Below are 24,901 nucleotides of genomic sequence, written 5' to 3' on the forward strand. Positions count from 1 at the left end.
CGCCGGTGGCTTGGGGGGGAGGAGGAGGAGGGGTGGTGCGTGTGCTTGTGCGTGTGTTGGGTCTCTGCACACGCCTCTTCTGCGTGATTGACGCCTCCTTCAGCCAATTAAATCGGCGATCCATAAGATTTGGAGAGTGGGTTTTTTTTTGGGGGGGGGGGGGGGGAGATCCGCCCACCTCACTTATCAACTTCTCACCTCGCCCTGATTGGCCATTAACTGCTGTCAATGTACCTGTCAGGGGCCGGTTTTGTTTTTGGTTTCCCCGATGTGTGGTGTAAAAAAATTGTTAACTTGAAACATCACACATCGCTATACACAGCCCGTTGCTTTCCTTTACACAGCAACATATTAATAATCTGGAGAGATTAGATTTCACACAGTTTGTGGAAATATGAAAAATATAACATAACATAACCAAAAAGTTTCCTGTGGTGCCGAGGAGAGTCAGCCTCCACCACAGACAGATCCACAGCCACTTAAAGATCCATATGCTTTTGACAACGCTGCATCTAAATGGGCTCCGACGGTGTGATGCGTTCAGGGCAACTCATTTATTTTACAAGTCCGTGCACTACTCTTTATTCTGCTCTGCGCCTTCGTGTGTGTCGACGCATGCGGGAAGTTTGGGGGCAAAGGGATATTGAATTGTGACCCATGTTAGGGTGAAACCTTGAGCGTAACTGGATCTGGCACACGTCGGTTCTCCCATAGTTCCGGACGCCGAGGCTGCGCACAGGGGAGCGGAGCGATCCTTCGTAATGTCCACACGGTGCCAGACAGGAGGTGCATTCTGTGTCTTCTGCTGCTCTCTAGAGGATGTTTACCGGTATTACTGGACTATTTTAAAAGCCACTTTCACCTGCAGCTCGCGTGAATATTGTCCACACAGATTTTATGCGCGTGAAATTATTGTCCACAGATATCAGGCACACAAAAACAAACACCTTGTATGAATACATTCCTCAACTGAGTTCTTGCACCTACAGATCCTGCCATCCAATCTACATGTTAATACGGAATGTCTACCCTCTAACCCTTTTTTTAAAGGAATCAAAAGATCCAAAAGATCCAAAAGATCCAAAGTTCTTTATCCGGGATAGGACCGCGTTTCACCCTCTCTCATGTGCTCTCATCTTCCTCTTTAAAATAAATCTTGTCTTGTCTGTCTTTTTTAAAGAATTGATGTTTTCCCATAATAACAAACTAAACCAAAAAAAAAGATGTAAAATATGACCTCTAGGGACATTAGGCACACAATATAACACTTGTGCTCTCATTTGAATTATGGGGTTTTTCACACACACACACACACACACACACGGGCACAGACTCAAACTGGGTGGCAGCACAACATAGAGAATATTAATGAACACTGTCACTCTGCACGTGCACAAAAAAAGCATCCGCATAAAACATTAAATTAGCGACATCACTAATCTGCGTGAGATCTGCTCCGATAAGAGTGAGGGAACATGGAGTGGGTCATGTTGTGTTTGTTCCCTGACATGGGTCCATGGTGAGGTCTGATGGGGGGGTTACGTATCACTGTCTCACAAAACAAGGGTGTTCCAAATAATCCATTACAAAAACAATAAATAACAAGTAAGTGATGGGAAAAGCGCGACTCATGAGCATTTAATTAAAATCTCCTAATGAGTCATAAATGATATGTGATCTCGCCAACAGGCCCCATGCAGATATAATGGTGCATATTAAAGAGAGCACGGTTCAAATGGTGCATTATGAAAATTGTGACGATTGTTTGTCTTTATTAAAGGGCTGTTCTGTGCAAAATGTGCCACGGCGATCTTATCTTATTTTCCTGACGAATTTGAATTTCTTGTCTAAATGTTCCACGCGGGACAATACTTTGGAGGCTGTTACTCTCATTTCTACTGTCGGCATATATTTCTTCTACCGTATAACATGTCTATAAAGCGGGTCTGGGTCAATTTGGACTGCACTCATTTCGGTGTGACTTTGTTTTGTCCCCGACGAGCAGCAGCAGCAGCAGCAGCAGCACAAGGGGATCGGGTGACAGGCAGCATGTGAGCTGCTGCGATTCCTGGGCCCCGCCGCGTCCAAGGGGGACGGTGTCGGCCACCGGCCAAGGTCAAGGGGGCTTTTTCTAACGCGCCGGTCCCTTTTGGTGGTCGAGGAGCGACACTAGTTGTTCTCCGAAATCGGTGGCTCCGGCTCGAAACAAGGCGGGAGGAATGGTGCGTGTGCCGCAGGTGTCCGGGCATTGAGCGGAGCGCGGAGAAAACAGACGCGGCGCCGTCCGTGTCCGTGTCCGTGTCCGGGTGCCGCTGCCCGCAGCATGGCTCGGGAGCGCGCGGGGCTCCTCGCAGCGGGGCTCGTGGTGTTGATGGCCGGTGAGTGGACTGGAGCTGTGCTTTGCCTCTTAGCCTTAAACCCTTTGAGGTTTTTCGTATATCATATTCACACGTGTGTGCGTTTGGACATAGGTTTTATGACATAGATATAGTTTATTGCTCAATTATTACTGTTCCACTCTCTTATTCTATTCGCTCAACTGGTCACACTGAAGATTTTGACAGTTTAAAGTTACTGTTCAGCATTTGCTTGAGTACTGTAGGAAAAACTAGGTTAAAGTATTAAAATTACAACGACTCAAAGTCGAAATATTGCCCTTGTAGGTATTTGACTGTTATATTATTGGATTAGAGGACTTTACATAGTGAGGTCGAGACACAATATCAAAGAGAAACCCAACGACTGTGCGACTGTGGAGAAAAAAACCAGAAACCCTTTCAACAGGAAGACATTTCAAGCAGAACCGGACTCAGTTGTGGGCGAAACATCTGCAGCGACCGGCTGGGGGTGACAGGAGAGAAATGGGGGAGAGAGGAGAGAGAGATGCTCACGGTGTCTGGGCCTAGAGCAGCGTAACTAAGAGATGGTTCAGCAAACACCTGAGCAGCTCTCAGCTTTGTCCCAGAGGAAAGTTTTAAGTCTAACCTTGAATGTAGAGAGTGTCTCTGCCTCCCGGACACAAACTGGGAGCTGGTCCCAGAGGAGAGGGGCCCGGTGGCCGAAGGATCTGCCTCCCATTCCACTCTTACAGACTGTGGGAACCACAAGTAGTCCGGAGTTCACAGAGCCGAGTGATCTGTTGGGATGAGATGGTACTGGATGAGCTCGGAGTACAGTACGTGACTAGCGCATCAGTGAGGATGTAGTCTTTGTCCTCGTGGAGGCAAAGCTGTGGTTATTATACGTAGCCGTTTAGATCTAAAGCAATTCATCTCATTTCATGAGGTCACCGTAGGTTGTGTGTGTGAAATCTTAAATGGTCAAAGTCGATGTCCAATAATTCACCATGAGGGTGAAACGCAGATGAACGGAGACTGCATGAACTGTACCCGAGCGGGAGCACTCGACTCGACGTTACGTTCCGCCGCTGACCGCGGCCATGATAGTTTGCGTGAGTGGACATTCAACAGGTTCCTAAAGGGAAGTCTAAACAAGCTTGTACCATGCACAGAAACATATTCACGTCAGCAGTAATAAGAAGGCAACAAAAATGATTCTACTGACTCTACACAGCTCCATCTAAATCCCTGTTTTTTTTTAAAAAAAAGGGCCGTCGTGACAGAGAAAGGCTACTCTTCTTTCTCAGTGGGCTTCCCTTTGGCTCTCAGGCGGAAGGCGAGAAAACCGCGCGCTCGTGCTGAGCGCCACGGCAGATGGCTGAACGCGCGAGCTACCGCATCATCTCATGTTCATGAGCATCACTTTTTTTAAAAATCCATTAAAACATAGGGGCCCCTACAGTGGCCGACCGGAATTGATGGCGCCCGTTAGGTCGATGGGGTTTTCCTGCACGCAAAATATGGAAGGAATAAACCCGAAGGGGACGAGTCAATGCGGCGCAAACACTGGAAAATGAAACGGTTGGGGGAAAAAGTCCACATTTTCAAAGGCAATTTGCCCCACTAGATATTTGGGTTTCGTAGGCAAACTCGATGTCTTGCCCAAGGACACTTTGGAGGAACCAAAGATTGATCCTCTGACCCTCTGGTTTAGCGGACAACCCTCTCGACCTCCCGAGCCACAGACGTCCTCATGTGCAATCACTGCCGAGGGGGAATTTATACGCTATACCGAAGACGTAACTTTGTTTTTTAACTTGCCTCCACTGCTGAGGTTGCCGCCACCACCAACAGTTGGGGTTGCAACCCCACCAACATGCACCGCTGCTTGACGGTACTTGTTGCACGCGTGCAGGAACAGGACCCGGACGCAGAGTGCACTCCGTTGAATATTTTGATCGATTGAAAAAAGGAAAACAAACTTACGAAGGCCAGAGCGAAACAAAAACAAAATCCAACTCAAAGTTGTCCACGGGGTTAAGCAAGGGTGGAACGGAGCAGGAAGCAAACAGGGCGGGAATCACACAGACGAAGTGACGGAAACAAAAGGGAAGCACACAGACTAATTAGACACAAGGTGGGCGGGGCTGATTGGACACAGGTGTGACGCATTAGCAACAGGTGCAGACAATCAAGGGGGGGCGGGGGGGCGGATGGACACGGGAGGAGTGAAGACACCAAACACACACAGGGGGAACAGGAAGTGCAGAGACACGAGGGACAGGACTTCAAAAATAAAACAGGAAATGACCAACAAGGAATAGAAAGGGAACTTGACTGAAACCTAGATGAAAAAGGATGACCACAGAACACAAGCACAAAAGTAAATAAAGTAAATATACTCCACAACCAAAGCACTTAACAGTCCCGTGTAGTTTGTGCGGGTGCAGAATCGTAACAGTTGACTAGCTGTCAATCTGCCTGTATATGTACGTCTACGGTGCTTCATCGTCTATTTTACTCGAAGTGGACCATCCACCAACGACTGAGACCATGAACTCCTCAGGGGAAGTTTACCGACGTCGTGAATCAAGTGAGAAGCGCAGAGTCGTTTTCTCATTTGGCATCCAGCGAAGTCGCCCTCTGCTGGTGATTCCAGAGAATACAGGCCTCAGGCACTCCCTCATTGGATTCATTTTCCGGACTCTACTTTACCAACGCCATTCAAGAGTCTTTGCTCACTTTATTTTTTTCACGGTGAACCCGCAGCTATAAAAGTCCTGGTTTGTGTAGAGCTTCCTGGACAGTGGAATGTGAATGCGTTGCTGGTTAGCAGCCAAGATGGGGAGGGGGGTCAACTTAAATGTCAGATTCCCCCACCAGCTGTTGCTAACAACAGAGGGACAGGTGAGACGTAACATCTCCTCTAGCCCGTGGGTTAATCATCACGGGCCCACCGACTCATTTCTTACACTCTTCTTTCTGTAGCATCTCTTTAAAAAAAAAAAAAAAACCCATGTCAACACATTCAGTCAGCCTGCGAGTTGTTCAGAGCCCCCCCAAAACCCGGCGGCGGCGGCGGCGGAGCAAGCACGTGGTCGGCCCTTATCAGGCCGGCGCAGACCGGGGGCTTTTCCGTGTTCCTCGATCGTGACAACAACCTGTTTGTTTTCCACGCATGGCCCATGTCCCGCCAGCTTAAGCCCCCCCTGCCTATACTGTACCGCTCAGCGGTGTTACATTCAGCTCAGAGTCCTGTGGGACGGCTGCGGCGGCGGCCTGCCTCCATGTTACGAGGGCTGATTACACACGTCTGGAGTAAACAAATGGGATTGGGACTCTGACTGCACATTAAAAATCGTTTTCTCAGCGAAAAGTAACAGTCTGATAGGGAGGAAATGGTCCTTCAGGGATAACAACTGCCAGGACTCAGACTTGTTTGTTGCACTAAGGCATTCTAATTATCCAGAAATAAACAGAGTAGATAACCTCTGTAGAGCTTTGGGAAATCTTGCCTGTCACTCACGTCGCCATCCTGCTCAAGTCGACTCATGTCCCCCAAATCCATCTTCATCTTCATATTTTTAACTTAATCAATGCATTTTTCCCCCCATCCCCTTCTCTCTTTCGCTCCGCAGTTCACTTCCTTCCCTCGGTGTCCGGCTGCAACAGGGGTTTCTACGAGAGGATGATCAATGACCTCTGCTTCGCCAAGTTCGAAGACGACATGGGCGGACTGGAGCGAGGCCTGTGGTGCAGATGGCCGGACACGATGGAGTGAGTTCAGCTACGTGACAGAGGGGATGAAGCCGTAAATATAGGTCGCCAACAGAATAAATAGAAAAGAAAGAAATGGATTAATGAAACAGTTCGGTCGGAGACGCTTGGGGCGCTTGGGACCCCCCCCGACTGGACATTACAGTCAGCTGGTGGCCATGTAGTTTATAAGATAATGCTAATGCTCCCTTCAATTCCAAATCAGAATGTGAGTATAGATTATATTTCAACCATACTGGATACAAATAAAACCTAAATTAGTTTTTTTTCTTTTCTTTGTCTCGTCCTACTGAAAAAAACAACAGAACATCTTCATGCTGCCTTCAGAATTGTTTTCTCCTTATGGCCTGTGTTTTCTCTCGCCACATCACTAAGTCACAGCCCTTTACTATAGCCGCCGGACCACTCTGTGTGTGTGAGTGTGAGTGTGAGTGTGTGTGTGTGTGTGTGTGCGCGCGTGTGCGTGACAGTGTCTCGGAGCAGTGTTTTTCCAAACCCAGTTGGACAGGGAGGGCGCAAAAGAACCGGTAGGCTCACAGGAGAAGCAACTGTCAAAACTGTGCAATTTCCCTCCTGGCTCGCTGTCCTCTCTTGATGGTGGTGGCGCCCTGTGCGGCAGTCGTATTTTGGTTTTGAATTTTCGCACATTTATGTAACCCACAGTGGAAACTTTATCCGTGTAATAGTAACATTAACTTTATTCACATGGCGATGACAACCGAGTGATTTGCATTAAAACGAGCAATAAACGAAGTACATGAATGCAGAAGATAAACTAATTCAAAACAATTACAACACATTACATCCATAGTGTGTATTCCCTAAATACATCGTTGAGTTATAACCAAACACAATAAGGGAACAAAGGGACCTAAGAAGGCACCAGCTCACCTTCAGCAGACTTGTCTATATGCTTAAGACTAAATCAAGTCAGGGGAGAAGGGTGTTGGGCCCCATATGAGAAAAAAACCCAAACTATGGCATGTTGCACCATTGCATTCTGGATGTGTTTTGAGCCGTTATTAAAAAATAATACAGGGAAATAGCCCCTCCGAAACAATAAACTGCACACATCAGTAAATGCCACTCATGTGTTGAGGTTTAAAAGGATTTATCCTTTCCCTGACCACGTGCCCACTCGGCAGTGGCCATCTGGAAACAGAATCTCTCCCGGTATGGCGCAAAAGCAAAGGAGTGAGGGCGCTGCCATGTTGGTATGCATCTCAATTTCCCCTGCGCTCTCCTGCCTCGCAGATATATTTAGCTGTGTTAAGCCCGCTGGTAATTCTAGACTCCTCCTTTGCCTTTTCCTCCCCCTCCCAACCAACAGGAACCCCCCCCCCCCCCCCCCCCCCCCCCCCCCCCCCCCCACCACCACCACCCCCGTCCCTCCCCGAAAGAGCGCCTCAAGAGATAATTTCATTCTTCAACAGTCAATTGCTAATTTTCTGTGACTCAAAATGAGAGCGGGAATAAGTTAATCTTGTAATGCTGCTTGAGTTCAGTAAATTTGCATTTAATTGAATCCATCCCCCCCCCCCCCCCCCCCCCCCAGAGTGATTGTGCTTTGCTTTGTCGCCCCCTGCAGGATTTATGGTGGACTAACAAACTGCACCTACCAGGTGGCCCTGAGGATGGGCTGCTTCTGGCCCGATCAGGTGGTCGACCGCTTCTTCATGCACATTCACCGGAACTACTTCCAGGACTGTGCCCTGACCGGCCGGCTCCTCCACGACCCGCCTGTCGGCATCCTGGCCCCGTTCATCGCGGTGCCAGTACTGGTCACCCTGCTCATGACTGCCCTGGTGGTGTGGAGGAGTAAACGCACAGAGGGGGTTTTATAGGGGGTCCTTTTGGCCTCTAAGCTTTGAGAAACAAATTGACTCTTGATTTCTGTGTGAAAATGTATTTTTTTTCTTCCTGTGTTGATGTGAATAACTGCAGCGAAGGTGGAACTCAAAACAGCAATATGCAATGAATCCTCTAATTGCTCAATTTTTTAGCAGCAGCATGCACCGATACGAGCGTGTCAAAGTTTGGCTGGGGGAAAGCAAAGGCGTTTGTTTAGATTCAGGGGCTTCGGAGGCCGTGCATGTTAATTACCGCCTGTTTTTCGCGGCCCCAAACAATCAGTGAACGCACAAATACGGGGTCGGAGAGGACGACACTCAGGGAGACGGCGGTGACGCAGACAAATGATGGGAAAAACGGGGAGAAGGAGATAGAGGTAGAGAATAGAGACCGGGGTCGTTTATCATGTGAAAGAAAACAAGCACAACGTTGGTTTTATTCTCAACTCATCTGCAGTCCCTAAAACAGACGAGAGCTATATTACTTTTTGGAAAAAACAACAATTTGTCCCTCGATTGCATTTTCAAAACTTAATGCAATTAGCAGTTGAATTGTGTCCAAATGTGCCTCATTTATCTGTACAAATGAATATAAAGTGTCGAAGTCAGAGACTGATGGTTTATTTTAATTCCTGCTCATGAAATGGGGAGATGATTTGAGAAATATAAGCTTTGAAGACTGTAGACGAGGCTCAGAGTGGACAATCATCCATCACCGCGTGACAGGGCTCTCTCTGGTGTTCACTCGGCATGCACGGAGGTCAGTGTTCAAAAGGCTAAGAGTTAATCGGACACCAGTTTCATTGCATAGCTGTTCAACCCTAACCCTAAAAAAATATATATAAGTTACAAATTCTAAAATCTTTATATTACTTTAAGAAAATAAACACCCTATTCTCCAGGTTTATGTCCATTTCTGATGAACCCACAGCAGCGGCTCAATTAAGGAGAAAAATTGTCTTTTCCCTGTGACTCATAAAGCACAATCACTTTTGATTTGAGTTGCTTATGAAGAAATTGGTTTGTTTTCGGGGGGGGGGGCAAAAACATTTCCGACAAAACATGTCGGAAACTCTACGCATTCACGGAGGCTTTCGCGGTAGACGTCAACTCGACACAGGAAGACGAGAAGAGACACAGGATCAACAAAAAATTGGACATAAGCTAAATTATAATTGAAATGATTTGCAAAAGAGTTGGCGTTATATTGACCCGCTGTCGTCCCTTCAGAAAAAAACACAGGTCAGGCTCTTTCCAGAGACAGAGAGCAGAGGTGTGTGTGTAAATCTCCCCAAACTGTGATAGTAATTAAATACAATGTCATACTTTTTTCTTATCCATGTAAAAGTTATGGCTCAGCACTTCCCCTCCATATATTTTGCTTGCTGGGCTATTCTGTCCTGTCAGAGGCAGGGGGAATTAATGGCGGCTATATTATCAAAGCTGTAAAAGGCCTTCAACGGTTAAGCTTAGTCAAGCAATGTTTGGCTTTTCTGATTAATGTCCAAGACGGTGGCAGCATTCAAATACGAATTTCAGCAGTTTTTGATGATGATAAATTTTCCGGGGAGATTAGCGGATCTTCGACTCGCCGCAGGTGAATGCAGGTGAGAGCTCAAGGCCAGAAGTTTAACGAATAGACCTGTGGATGAGTTGGAGGTCACTTTGTTAGTCTGCCTTATCTCGCGACCTCTGTTTAGACGGAGGTCTCCATCGTGCCGATATATGGCTAAGGCCGGATCCAGTCCTACATTTCCCACAATGCAACCATCATCACATTTAGTTTTCACATTTAATCCTCTTCACTGATGTTGTTCTGTGCGTAGGAGACGTCCCTGTACTTCAGCTCCATGTTTATGCTGTAGCTCCACGGAGCGCCAGGCAGCCTCTGGGCCTCAGTCCCCCTGTCAGCCTCCTGGAGGAAACCACTGGCGGACAAACCCGTGAGCCTCTGTCATGTCTGTCTCAGTCCACCTCTTCAGACAGACACACACACACACACACACACACGGTATAGCTCCTTTGCTGGATACTGTCTGCTTAGTGATGGTTGGTGCAACCTGTAAATATAAAATAGGGAGAAATGGCAAGGTCAATTTCATTGGAGATATACTGTGTACAATATCTTGAGTTAAGCTCCAAGTAAGGTTGGATAAATGTGCTTCCAAACTTTTATCCGCTGATTAAGATTACTTAAAAATTCAGCTCACTGCTTTCTGTAATATTTAAACACAGAGTTGAACATTAACTGCTAGAACTAAAATGGTCTTTTCCTCTCTGCGCCATTGCCACAAAAAAAGTCTGCATGAAGATTAAAAGGCATCAGTGGATTTCACATTTTAGTGCTTTGTATTTTTTACTGTACTTCATGTAAGTCGCCTTGGACAGAAAGCTTCAGCTTAATGAATGTGATTCATGTGTGTTTGTGAGCACTGTAAAACTTCAACATGATGTTTCTCTAAATATTTCCTCCTCGATCATACGAGACACAGGCTGAAGGTGACAACTGTTTCACTGTTCCCAGACTGTGCGTGAACATATCATGAAATAAAAATAATTAACTTTATCCTTGCAGCCCTTCTTAAAACAGGAACATGGTCGAAACTGAAATAAAACATTAAAATAGAAACAGAGCAAGCTTCAAGTGATTTAAAAGATGTCACTGATTCTGCAAGCCTCAAATATAGACACATTCGACAGTGAATAAAAAAAACCTGACATGTTCACCATTAGAGATGAGAAGTAACTGCAGAGATCCAATTGCTATCTAATGATATATATTAAACTGCATACCTTTATTCCTTGTATTTACAAAAATAAATAATCAAGTTTTTTGCACATGCACTTGCTTGTAAATGTCAGCAGGTGGCAGTGTATGCACGTACAATGCACCACACTGTGCTTAACAGGAAGGAGCTGCTGAGATTTTGGGGATGTTTGCAAATCACATGTTAATTGTAATTACACATCGATAGATATTTGCTGAGCTCATCAAGTCATTCCCTTATTTAATCTCCCATAGCTTATGAGAATATTTACCTTGGCATGAATTCTCATATGAAGAGAAAATAAATGTGTTCCCAAAAAAACGTATGATCAATGATACTCATAAACACAAATATGGTGTAAGTTATTGAGCGTGATTCGCCATGATTAAAGTTGGAATTCCATGAAAAAAAATCCTAAACCTTGGGGGGCACTCTTTGCCCCGTATTTTCTGCTCAATCAACAAGCATTGATCCTTCATGCTCGCCTGATCAATATCCATTGTCAGATATGGTTTGCAATTGGGATGTGTTAACAAAGAGTGTGTATGTGTGTGTGTGTGTGTGTGTGTGTTTGTTTTTCCTGAGACACCACAGGACCCGCAACCCTCAACCCTGCCATGTTGCCGTGTCCAGCCCTGCCTTGTGTCGTCCAATCAATCAGCTTTGATCAAACATGTCAGCTGCACTCAAGTCACACAACTGTCCACCGCTCTGTGTGTGTGTGTGTGTGTGTGTGTGTGTGTGTGTTTCCACGCTGATGGAGGACAATGTTGTCATCCACGTACACGTGTCCGCTCACACATAACCAATTCATCTCCAAGTCTTATTACATTGTCCACACACACACACATCTCAAAACATAATGTCATTGTATAAGACGGTTAAGTTATTTGGTTAATTCATTTAAGCACAATCCATATATGTTTAAAAGTGTGAAAATGAAGGTCATAGTATTCAAACCATTGACAGAATTTAAATACATTTTAGCTTGTGCTTCCACGTAAATTAAGGTTATGCTTTACGTACCTGTCATAACCTGCGAGGACGGCAAATGTTAAATGCAACTGTTCCTGCCTATTGGGAATAGTCTGTCAGCAGCAGTCCAACGATGATGATGCTGGATCTATTTGGTCATGGTACGACAGGATAAGGTTGAGAGTGTCATGGCAGAGAATACTTCTGAATTTCCACTACAGAAAGTAAATGTTGCATCAGAGTGAACGTCTCTTCATTCTTACCTGTAGCTCAGGCACAGTAAAAAAAAAAGAAGGAGAGCGCTTCCCTGGGAGTGTTTCCATTGACTGTGACGAGCGGTGCTGCTAATGCTGCGGTGGGAATTCTCCTGAAAAAGTAATCACACGGGGAATCTACAGTAGGAGTAGAATAAGAAATAGGAATAATGTGTTTAAAATGGGTTTTTTTTGTCCCATGAAGGCAGGTGCAGTAAACCCAGTGAAACCCGTTTGGGGATATAAACAGGTCGGGGAAGAATATTTATGTAATGAATCTGGAATAGTGGGAAAAAGAGAGAAGAAGCCTAATATGAGAAGATGTAATTGCGTGCACTGTGTGAACAGTGCATATGCATCTTAAACGTGGCTTTAAGCCAAAAATAGGTACGTGTGTGCTGCTGTAAATGCCTGAGCATCCTAGACTTGCAGGGCAAGGGGATAAATATGGGTGTTGAGCATAAAATCCCACTTCCCCGTGGAAATATCGGCAGGTAAAAGCAGATTGCAGCTGCTGGGTTAAAAAAATCCATGAATTTAGAAATTGTGATGGCTCTTGAGTAGGTTTCACAGGCCCCTGGGTCCTTAAAACACACTTTGCATAAGGCAAGGCAGCATGAGAAAAAGAAGAGAACAGGGACTATCTTTAAAATCGGGGTTCATGAGTGAGGTGCAGCGGCTCAACAACCGTACAAACTTAATGGCAAATAGCTGGCGCGACCCAATCCTAAGGTTTCTCCGTTGAAGGCGTAAAAAACATATGAAAATCCCAGCAGCGAAAGAAGACAGGAGCATTAGTCAAATCCTTGGGCCTTTTTTTTTTTTGTGGAACTGTGCATTGTGCACAATCTTCCGCAGGATATGAAGATCTTAAATCTCATCCCATTAAAACTTCACTCGGGAGTCTCTGTTTTTGCTCCGCAAGCCAGTTGTGAAGAACGATATATATACCGAGGAGGACGTGAGCGTCTCCCAGGCTGCGTTCCTCTCGCACTGAGGCGCACACTCGAGAGGCCTAATCCCGCTCTCAGAGGGGAGAGGCAGGTATTGGCTTTGATGATAGAAATGGATTAAACAGATTACATTAAAGGCCAGTCTAATTGAACCAATCTATCCTGATTCTGCTGCTGCAAGATAAATGATGAGGAGGCCAGATAGCGCACACTGTATAGGTCATGTGTTTGTGTGCGTATGGTTTTAAGGTTTCTCATTTACAGACTCGCTCACTTTTATTCATAAAGATAAAAAAAAAAAAGAAATCTTTGTAAATTCGATGCAGGTCTATGCTTCAGCTATTTATCTCTGGGCAGTCCAAATTCATTTCTGCTAAGATAAAACAAACTCTTATGATGAGATATATGCAGGGATATGTCTAATATGTTTTGCCAGTTATTAAATAGCTCATGCAGCTTGCAAGTGTATTTGATGCCAGCACAGCATGTTCTTTTCTTCCCCCTTTCTGATGCATTCAAGAGTATGTGGGAAACAAAGGTGGCGCTGGAAACTGCCACGTCCTTCAAAATAATGCTTGTCGAATGTTTTCCAGCACCTAACTCTCAAAGTTACCAGGTCAAAGCCTTTCACTAAGAAACAGAAACCAATTCATAATAAAATGAAATGGAGCAAATACAAGAGGGCCTTCGCCAGCCTCCTGCTGGTCGGCGCCCAAGACCTAATAATTACAAAACTACTAAGTGTAACTTCTGACAAAAAAAAATTAAAATAAAAAATACAGGAAAAGGGGAAGAAATATCTAATTGTCTTTGCAAGTTGGTTTGCATGCTTCCAGCACGTGGTTGGATACAAATCCAAAGTACGCTTCGGAGGTGGTTATGGTTGAAACGTGCAACGCGCAAAACCATCAGTGCCCTGAAAGTGCTGCTCGTGCACCAAATGACTGCCATTGGTGTTTCAGCGGAGAATACCGCGACGGGTCTTAATGACAACAGCAACATATTAATAAATAAATCAATAAATCAATCCATAAATAAATAATCAAGGCATAAAATTCAAGGAGAAACAGAAAACTCTATGGCAAAAAAAAAAAAAAAAGATTAAAAAAAGGAAATACTGTCGCAGAAATGAACGCCATTACTCTCCCGAGCGTGACACTCCAAACAAATCAGAGTCTGAAAGCTTACGTAAGACCCGTCGGCACATCATATCTTTCGAATCGTTCCCTGTGTGTGTGTGTGCGTGCGTGTGCGTGAACCTGTCCTCCCAGTGCACGCTCATTATTGACGGTGTCCAGTCGAAGCGAGCGTGACGGGGTGACCTTTCCCTCCAACCTTGTTATCAGAGCGAACTCGTTAAGCCGGACTGTTTAATTAGCAGCGGGACGGCAATCAGGGAGGAGTCGGAGACCTCTGTAGTCATAGACACGGATCAATGGTCTTCAGGGAGCCTCTGCACTCAGCAACAGGGGACTTCGACACACGCGGCATGTGCATGCAGTGTACGCTGATCCACACTTACACAATGCAAAGGTCGCATTTCACGAATGTGGGTTTTTAAGAACCCGTTTCGCTTCAGATATGCAAACATATCTGAGACTTATTCAGCATTGAAGACTTTACTCCACCCAGGGTGCAAGACCGTATATAGCCGAGAGCATCTGAACACCCTTAACCCCAACATATGGTTGTTGAATTAATTTTCAAGACCATGGGAATTAATTAATCTCCTCCTCGGAACGGCTCTCTGCAAGGCTTTGCAGGGTTCGGCCTCCGTCCGAGCCACCAGAGCATAAGAGAGCGTGGGCTCGTTATGTTCGGTGGTAAGGCCTGGCTGGGCAGTCTGTGTTCCTGTTCCGATGCCAAATCTGTTGGCTGGGGTTGAGGTCAGGGCTCAGTTCTCCCCCTCTCCTCACTGGGGAAACCACATTGTGTTGAAACCAAGTCGGAAGCCCATCTTAAATAATCCCAGTGCGACGTATGGCTTTGAGATTTCCCTTCAACCAAGAAGCACACAAAAGGATGAGCTGTCCACATTTAGGGGTGGGCGGTATCTATCGCTTGTTGCACATGAGATGTATTAAATGATTAGATTGCGGATACGGCGACTACAAATTGTCTTGTACAATAAAGGCGCCGGCATTTCAAATTGTCCCAATAGAAAACCAACATTAATGAATATGCTTAAGATCAAAGAATGTTATAATACAGACATAGGTTTCAGGGACTACTAGAATCATTATACTGGTGTGATTGTATGCATCAAAGGGTTAAATTGTGCATTAAGGAAGAGCTTTAGAGGAGATTAAAAAAAATTAAATTGCAATATATATCGTGTATCACGATATAACAAATATATATTGCGATATTATTTAAAGGCCATATCGCCCAGCCTTAGTCCACATACTCCTGGCCCTGTAGTGCAGGTTTAATTGCAGGTTGCACAAGCCACCATTGACCCCGCGGGATCAAATCACATCCTCCTCTCCGCCACGGTCGTGTGTGGAAAGGCCGCTGCCAGACTAATATGCCACATTTGTCGAAAAAGCCGAGTGCTGCGGCAAACCGACTAAGCAGACAAAAAAACCCCCCGGTTGACACGCACACATCCACCAGCCCACGTGTGCTCTCAACGAGCGTGTCTAAGCTCGCACGCGAGGAACGCGCGCAACTAACACTCGCTCGGGCAGAGAAATGCGAGGCGGGAGCCGACAGCCGCCGCACCTGCACCTGGGTGAGATCTATGTGAAAGAGAGAAGCATGAGAGAAAAAAAAGAAAAAAGAGCTGAATGCTCAGGTCTGTTGATCTATTTTTACTGCAGAGAAGGGAACAGAGGGAGAGAGAGAGAGAGAGAGAAGGGTAGGGGGGGGGGCTTTCTGCATAATGCATGGCCTGTGGAGCAGCAATGGCTTCCACACTGCTGCTCTCTCGCTGGGCCTTCCAGGTGTTCTGTCAAACAGCGAGCGTGGACGGGGAGCCAGGTGCCCTCGCGTGGTGCTCTGCTTGATCTCCCTCGGACCACTGGCCTACGTCCAGCTGCTCGTCCCGTCTACGAACGCAAACGTCGGCCCCCCCCCCCTTTGACTCTCTCAAATCTGCCGGTGACGGAGAGGCGAAGAGAGAGGAGAGGGGGGCGGCTGGGGGACGAGTGATATGCATCGGCCCAGTCGGAGTGACGGAGAGCACTTTGGAAAACAGAGCACTCGTGCGTCTAAAACGCACGCGATCGTTTCAAGGGGTCGTGCAGTGACCGGCGCTCGTGCGCTCCCCTCGTCTGAAAGCGACGCCACCGCAGCTCGGATCCAAATTTAGCCGAGGACATGTTCCTTTAGGGAGATGGACGCAGCGCTAAAGCCACAGAGTGCTTTTTTCGATTCTCCTCTCACAATAAATCACAGTAAGAATTAGTTCAGCGCTTCATTTTCGTCTCTCGTTCAGTGCTAAATGTTTTCTTTTGCTTTTTAAAAAAAAAGAAATCATACCCGCGCGCCACTAAATAACTAGATTTGGTTTGGGGACAGGCCGTCTCGGCACGCCTGAAAGGGGGTTGGGTTGCTCCCGGGCAACACAAGGAGGGAGACTAATGAATGCTTGATGAGGATGCTCCTCTGAATCCACCAGCATGATTAGGTTTTAATTACCGAGGGCCACCTCGACATATTCCCTATAATTGGAAATACCTAAGCACTCGGCGGCTCGTGGCACGAAACCAAGGAATCCATGTCTGGTGACCGTTTCCGAGGACAAGCGTCACTCTCGTTTTAGGTGAGCGATACTCACAACGTGTAGACGCTGCAAGCAGGAGATCATTTAAGACCTCTCCGAATGGAGGCCTCGGTTGCTGAGTATATCCCGCGATATATCTCAGCCAGAGCTTCTCGTCCTCACCTGGGTTCGTGGCAGGGTGCACCGGCGTTCTGAGCGTTGACTAAGATGTTGTGAGGCAGGCTTTAAAACTTGTAGCTGCTTCCCAGGACGTTTGGCGTCTCCACGTTGCCAGATGTGACGGTAACAACACTGTGTCGCCGCCAAAACGCCCACAAGACGCCCGCGGGCGTTGGCAGCTTCGTTGGCGAAAATCTTCTGTTGCACAACCACATTGAGGGGAGAGAAGAAAGAAGGAGGAAAAAAAAGGCTTTATATTCTGCTGGTTAAGTGAATCACTGCCTTGCCAGGAGAATCAGTCTTTTTCTTTTCTCCGATTCGGCGTCGTCACGCCATTTATACCCCCCTTCAATCGCGCGAGCTGCGGCTAAATCGTCGTACGCATGAATCGAAGACGACTTTTGTGAACAGGGCTCAGGTGTTGGGGCCTGCGAAGAGCGGAGCAGGGGCAGTAGGGTGATCCAAGGACGCGCTGACAAGCTGCCGAACAATGAGGCGGTATATTTGCAAAGTCTGGAGACAAAAAACTGTCCTGTGGTGTTAATTTCGCTTTCTTAATAATTATTTTTTAAAGCGAATATCATGGACAGGAATTCGCCCGGGCACAGAATAAACAGCACATTGAATAAAAGATAAATACATTAAGGTATTATAACAAGATAATATCATGGGATGTTTTAATCCTATTGTCCGACAACATTAACTTAGATGCTATCGGTTGATGCGGATGAGCGGGAACAACAGAAGGGGACGTGGTTCATGAAACCGAGCCCCAGCACGCCGTGTCTATCAACGCAGCTTTCTTATCATTCAGATTATTCTGCTGGGGATCCCCGGTGTAATTATGTGGATGACAATCCACCTTCTTTTTCTCCACACAGTCTGTCCGTGCACTGATTTTGTCTTTGTCTCACTCGCTGTCGTGAGAAAACAAGATTTATTTAACCGTGATTGCGTGTTTCGATTCCGCTTAGCGATACGTGAACAAAAAAAAAAAAAAAGATTGTTCAGATTACGTCATCCAGGAATGGTGAGATCATTCGGTCGGTCGGTCGGTCCGCCACTTTGTTGCAGACAGTTCAACTGGATTGGATGGACTGTCGTTGTCCTCTAGCGCCACCATGAGGTTGACATTTGAAATAGGAACACCAACTATTGCAGCTCGTTCACAGCTTTTGGTCCAGGGGCCGTCATCAGGTCAAAATCGCATTTGTCTTTGCAGGCAGATATTCGGCACGAAACCGCATTTGTGAATGTGTGCATTAACCTTTTTGTGAATCCACAGCGTGCCCGGGTGCATGTGGCACTTCTTCCTCTGCCGAAACGCATTAAGCCCATTTAGCTCGGGTGTGAACTCACACACAACCTCGTATCCATCAGATGGAAGGAAAATGACGGCGGCGGAGCGCCCCCGGGACGCGCGACCTTTATTGAAAAATGACTCCATCGTTTCTAATTTTATAACGCGTCCCTGGGATTGACGCAGGAGGTGTAGTTAGGTAGATAATTTGGGGCCATCTGTAATTACAGATAAAAGAACATTAAGTCCGACAGATACATGTTAGCTTCCTGATGAGGGTGCCCATTTCAATTAAGGAGCATTAAATGAAACAAAAAGAAAAAAAAAAAACGTATGGGACTTTCTCGCTGCCAGACACAAGGAGAATTAATCCACTGCATAGGGCCATTTACCAGGGAGTAATTACTCCCTAATTATCCATTAGTTATCCGATTACTCCTTTATCAGCTAGTCATGGTCAAAAGGCAGGAATAGCGGATAAGTCATCACCTTGGTTGGTAACAGATGTAATTAACGCGCCATGGCTCCCTCGGAGGGAGATCATCGAATGGAACAATAAACCAGAGGCTTTCTTTTATTTCTTTTTTAAATTCATCCAACTGGTGGTTTGCTGCAATGTATAAAGGAATTTTCCTGCCCAGTTACCCAGCTGGTTTGCAGACTTAACTCCGGAAAGTAAAATGGAAACACCCGCCGGAGTGAGCAGTGCACTGGTCAGTGGGAATGAAAGCAAAAGGCTGTGTGAATGTACTCCGGGCGCCCATTGTCAGCAAACTGAATGGCTCCGTGATTGAGGATTGATAAGAAATCAGAAAACATTCTATGAGGGAGATGGATGATTAGGTGCACATTGTTGCCGGACGAGCCCGCCGCGACCAGACCGGCCAAGAACCATGAATACTCCGTGCCCCAAAACTGCTTCTACCATTTATTACACATAATTACATTCTTAAATAAAAACGATTCACTGAACAGTTCCTTGCATAGAGATATTACAATACCAATTTAAAAAAGAATTATGAAACAAACCAGTAACAAAAATAAATCTTTCTCATTTTTCCATAATAAAGAACATTATCGTACCCATACATCATAATATACAAATGATAAATTTGAAACACTTTGTACAGCGAAAGAAAAAGGAGACGGTCGATGGAGGGGGGAAAAAAAGGTGGAGACGGGGAAGAGGAGGAGGAGAGGTGGTGGGGTAGGGGTGGGGGGTGGTGAAGTGTGTGTGTGTGTGTGTGTGTGTGGGGGGGGGGGGGGGGGGGCTGGACAGAGGAGTTTGAAAGGGATCATATCTGAGAAAATGGAAGAACGGGGTAGAGGGAAGAGAGGCAGGGTAAGCGTTGAGGAAATGCTGGTAGAAATAGCGGGTGCGTTTGATTTGAAATTCAGACCTGGTGGAAAGAGAAGTGGCGTCGCACATAGTAATGGACCCCAACCCCTCAGCCCCCCCGCCCCCACACACACACACACACACACAAACACAGAGTCCCTCTGCTGAGAGCGAGAGCTGCGGTCTGGATCGTAGACTCACAATGTGGCATGAATAACAGTGAGACACAGAACGGGGAACAAGTGTACCAGTGTGTTTTTTTGGTGAGTATTTTGTGAGTATGCTCAAGTGTTTTGTGTTGATTCGGGATGGAGTTTTGCATTTCATGTGTGAACGTGGTTGTCTCTGTGGCTGCCGAGTGTCGTTTGGCGTGGTATGTTTGCATGTATGCATGAGTGTGTGCATTCAGAAAAAGGAAAGGGCTCGACTATACAGACTCGGTGATCGGCGTGGTCCTTGGGCGTTCGAAGTGTGGTGTACAAGCGGACAGAAAAAACAGCAGATATGCAAGTGAGTTTTCCCCCCAAAAAATTCAGAGTGCAAATACAAACAGACGAAGAACACACAGGCACAGCAGAATTGACAATCATTCATTAAGATGACACAAAACCCAACCGCATCCCCGGAGACGACGTGGTAGGAAACCTTTCCAGAAAAAACACATTCACGTTTGAAACGTTTTTCTGAGCTCGCGTGAGAAACAATTTCGTTTCACGTCAAGTCGCAAGAAGAGCCGGACCGACCGTGAAAACACACATCCAGTCCGGAAAAAAATCCTCGCACATACGCAACAGTTCAGTGTAACGGGAGAGTGTCCCACTAAAATACTGAATCACACAAACTAGAGCTGCCATTGATGATACAGTTTTTAAACCACGGGTTAAACTGCTCGTGTTCATTGTATCTTCATCTACATTCCCATCATAACTGGATAAGTTAACGACCGAACAAATTCTCAAAGGTTCGTCTGTCGTCCGCTTCGCTTTATTTAAACGACTGGCAGCTTGGATTGTGTGGAACCTGGATGGACGATGAGAACAGTTTTTTTTTCTCTTAGAAAGTGAAAAACCAGGGGTTAAAAACCTTTGTCAGTCGGATTCCTCTGTGGTCACTCCCCCCTCTCTGTGTCACCTATAGATGTTCAATGAGAAGACGGGGGCCGGGCTTGTTCGCACATTAAGAGAGAAAGCGCTCTCTGCTTATGCGACGCAGGAGTTGATTCAGTATCTATACTTCCAGAGCCGCAGACAGATCATGACTAGATATGATTGAGCTGGTCTGCATTCATACCCCGAAATTGAAAAGCGCCTCTGGTACACAGAAGGAAATCAATTTTGTTTGTCCCTTGCCAAGCACAGCAGATTGCTGTGTGCTTCACTTCGCCTCAAAGCATTAAAAGTCCTGTAAAAAAAGAAAAGAAAAAAAAAGGAAAAGAATAAAAAAACGAATGAACACATTGATGTAGCTGCTCCCAATCAAGTTCATCTGTATCTTGATAATCTACTTTTGTCCCAGCTGCCTTTTTTGATTTGTGTGCGCTCGGGCTGAGACGACGTTCACCCCCTCAATTAATTTGTGGATTTTAAAGACGGGACACTTTTAAGTGTAAAAAAACAAAACAAGCCTCAAACAAATGTTTATTCCAGTTGGCTGGGAGTGCACACATGCATCTCTGTGTGCACGTGGGTTTTTCACTCCACTGCAGTTATTTCCCCAACCTACTTCGGGCCCCCCCCCCCCCCCCCCTACTGGACAAAACTGCACTCCGGCCGGTCCAGTGCGACGCGTGGCTACCTAGTTGTTCTGAAACCTTTTTGTTTGTCATGTGAAAAAAGAGAAAACTATGAACACCAGCGGTGTCCGCTATGTTCTCACCTAGGGGCCCGGCGACATGTACAGACTCACAACAGATACATTCACATTGATTTGCTCCGAGAGGAGCCACCCAATTGATTGAATTCGGGTCTTCCCAGAAGTCCCTCCGTGTCCGGCAGGGTAGAGATCTGCATTCGGGCCGACGTGTACCGTCAGGGAACGTCAGCGGGAATGTTTTTTTTTCGAGATGTGCATAGGGGCCAGATTGGGTGCTGCTTTTTTCTCTGACAGGAGCTGCGGAATTGGAAGAGTTCTACATGGTTGGTGCGAACATGAAAAACCGTCCTCTACCCAGTGACTAGTTAGGTGCCAATCCCTCTCAAAGGCCAAAGAGATCATGTCCGGCATCTGCGGTAGACACTCGTGTTGTTTTTTGGGGGGGGGCTGCATCCATTTCCAATGTGTTCTTCAAAATGTTCTTTTCAACTCGTTTTCGTCCAACAAATAGGAGAATATTTCCTTAGAAACAATATAGCCTTTACATACATAGTGATCTTGTCTGTGTGCTATCGCAGTCAGCAAGCTGCTTCCACTTGTGCATTCGGCCGGCCACTCTCCTTTGGACGTGAGAAAGCCAGCATTCCGTGAGTCCCAACTTCTCTCCAAGACGGTGCGGAATTCTTTTTTTTTTTTACAAAAAATTTATGCGAAGAGTCAATTGTGCAACAGTTTCTGACAAGAGGGGGAAAACCCCCCCCCCACTCTTAGGGATCCATCCAGCATCTGTTGAGACGCCCGGGGTTCAGCTGACATTCTAGGAGAGGAGCAAGCTTTCCCCAGAGACGATCAGTTAGCCTCGTCCAGTGGTAGCCCTCGATGGAGGATGTTCGTAAAGCGAGCCAGGCCCCGGTACGACCTCCATCAGTCCTCCCAGCGCGTCGGTGGGGCAGACTCACATCCTCGAGTTTCCGGGAAGTCCAATCGGATGCGCCGTTCAGACGTGCGCTGCGATGCCATCGGACCGGGAGGATTTATGAATGGATCCGGTTGGCGTGTGTGACACAGAGGTCGGATGAAAAACTGTCAAACGATTACCTGTCCTGTACATAATGATGACGACAAAACCTTTGGGAATGGTAAAGGCCGCGGCAAACTCCGTGGAAGTGAAAAGCCAGCTACTGTTGGGCGACCAACAGTTCTCCTCGGCCTCGGAGGGTTCTAAGACGAGGACATTTTGAATATACAAACGCCGGTTCCGCGGTCAGCGCCCTCGATTTACTGTACATCGGGTCCCGCTTGGCGGCGGTGTACCCGCCGGCGTGTAGGAGCCCTGCCGCGCGACGGGGGCCGACATTTTCGGAAGCGTCTCGGATCGGGGGGGGGGGGGGGTCGCAAAGACTGCAAGGACGACAAAAAACAAAGAGCCGCCAATTACAGGCACGCGGCCCACCATTGCTCCCGCGACATCCCCGCCGAGAGGCATCGCAAAGGTGGGATGGAAGCGCCTGCATTGTCCACACGGCAACGCCGGGAGACATTTGTGAGGTCTTGACGTGTCATTGTGGAATCACGGAGCGGCTGGTTCACAGATTCACAGACCCGCTCAGGATCCGTCCGCCCGCCCGCCTGAATGCGTTTTTTGTCTGTAGTCAGCGTCCCCGTGTGGTGCCTCTCCCCCCCACCCAGTCCAGAATGGTCTTTTGTCTCTCTCTCACTCTCCCTCATTCACATCCAACGTGTAATTTTTCCGTTTTTAAAAAAAAAAAATTGTATCTTCAAACTCGGCCTCCATCCTCTCCCCCCGTCTCTTCCACTCCCGCTGACCTCTCTCAAATTCCTCAGATGTGCCTCTTCATGTGCAGCGCCAAGTGGTCCGACCGCGAGAAACACCTGCAACCAAAGGGAGAGAGAGACAGAGAACAGCTTGTTAGACTGTTACCAGTGCAAGCGGGGGGGGGGGGGGGGGCAAGAAAAAAAAAAAGAGTTTGTTTTGTTGAAGGAGCTAAATGTTGCTGTTTGCTAGTGAGTGCTGAACCACTAATGCACGCGCAATTAGTATATGTGTAACTAATTCATAATCAGCATTTTCAGCAGCACTCCTAATGACTTCAGCTGCGCCATGAATAACTGGAGAGCCCCGCAGATGGATCTGTTGAAACACTGTGGGGGGGGGGGGAGGCAGCACGCAAAAACATGTGCTGTAAAAACGATTGCTAAATTAGATGAATCGAAGCCTCTCATCATGAAATCCGGCTCGTGGAATTGCTGGGGCGTAGCTGCGCGATGAAAAACGAAATTGCTCCAGAAAGCCACACTGGCATATTTTCTTTTATTTCTTTTTTCCACGGGAGGGTTTTTTAAAAATGTTGGATTAGTTCAACCTGATTGACACAAATTGACATAATGTATGCTTTCAGCGGGTGTTTTGTTTTTCTGCCACGCATGCTTGCATACAGATGCAGCCATTAGGCGAGACCTACTTTGTCGTCGCCCGCCGAACTGATATATCGCAGCTCCGTTCTCGAGGGAAGGGCTTCGCAAAAACTGTCGCTTCCTTTTTAGGTAATTAGAAGACGCATGTTCTGGTGCCTAGTGTGCAGAGAAATATTTGAGATAGCGGGCTTGTTTGAGAGTTCACTGATGTGCTTTGATTTATTTAAATGGCCCCCAGATTGCTTTCATTTCTGGATGTTATTTTAAACCATGTGACAGAAAGGCCAAGAAATGTTTTCGTCAAAACGAAAAGAAAAGTTGATATTGTGTCCATAATGTCTGCTTGTTAATGCTAAAAGGAAATATCATGACAGGCTGAAAGGGTAGTTTTCCCATGAAAGCATTGTTTTGTATTAGTGACCAAATCACAGAATTAGTCACAAAACACTGCAAAATATTAACAATTCATCGAATTAAATGACGTTTTGAAAATGGTAAGATTATGCCTTCATCCGGTGCGGCAAACTCAAAAGGAGCTACACGCGAAGCCCCGGCGAGACAGCTGTGCAACTGTTGATTTTTTTGGACACCGGGTTTCGGATTGGGTCTTTCCACGACTGTCTCAGATGTCAGCATGAATCAGTGTTTGGCCAAGAGGGGGAGTTACACTGTGATGAGCCACTAGTCATCTGTCTTACTGACACACTCACACCTGCACGAACGCGTGCATGCGAACAAACACATATCACAGATCAATGGATGGTTCGGGAGACAGTGTGTGTGTGTGTGCTTCTGCGTGTGTGTGTGTGTGTGTGTGTGTGTGTGTGTGTGTGTGTGTGTGCATGCGCATCTGCTCTGCGAGACAGATGGCAAAGTATGAGTCACTACTTGCGGGCACGACACCAGCTGGCACACCGGAGGTCTGTCTCCCCCTCCCCCCACACCTCATCCTCAATCTTCCACCCCGTCTTCCCTGTCTTCCCCTTTCTCCCCTCTTCCTTTATCTCAGCAGGGTGTATGTGTGTGTGTGTGTGTGTGTGTGTGTGTGTGTGTGTGTGTGTGTTTTGGCTGGAGGGGTTGGGCATCTTGTGACACATGAAAGAGGTGGGCCCAAATTAGGCATGTGCCTGCAGGGGGGGGGGGGGGGTCTGGTGGTGAGGGGAGGTGGCAAATCAGGGGGGAGGTAGAGCGAGGGATACTGTATTTACAGTC

General features: G+C 46.7%; 2 protein-coding genes across 2 annotated transcripts in view; one reads left to right on the forward strand and one right to left on the reverse strand.

Moving 5' to 3' along the window:
* The first annotated feature begins 2,052 nt into the window (after positions 1-2,052).
* On the forward strand, positions 2,053-10,301 carry LOC118314309 (receptor activity-modifying protein 1-like). Its single transcript, XM_035640686.2, has 3 exons — positions 2,053-2,378; positions 5,978-6,116; positions 7,705-10,301. Exons 1-3 carry the CDS (start codon positions 2,324-2,326, stop codon positions 7,958-7,960), a joined length of 450 nt encoding a protein of 149 aa, XP_035496579.1. The 5' UTR covers positions 2,053-2,323; the 3' UTR covers positions 7,961-10,301.
* An 8,724-nt stretch (positions 10,302-19,025) lies between these two features.
* The window catches only part of klf7a (Kruppel-like factor 7a), a 35,887-nt gene continuing 30,011 nt past the window's right edge, over positions 19,026-24,901 (reverse strand). The window contains exon 4 of the mRNA XM_035640727.2: positions 19,026-23,146. Within this exon, the coding sequence (XP_035496620.1) occupies positions 23,095-23,146 (52 nt within the window). The 3' untranslated portion in view covers positions 19,026-23,094. The remainder of the gene's footprint in view (positions 23,147-24,901) is intronic.

The sequence above is a fragment of the Scophthalmus maximus genome, chromosome 1, assembly GCF_022379125.1.
Source record: "Scophthalmus maximus strain ysfricsl-2021 chromosome 1, ASM2237912v1, whole genome shotgun sequence".
Classification (NCBI taxonomy): Eukaryota; Metazoa; Chordata; class Actinopteri; order Pleuronectiformes; family Scophthalmidae; genus Scophthalmus; species Scophthalmus maximus.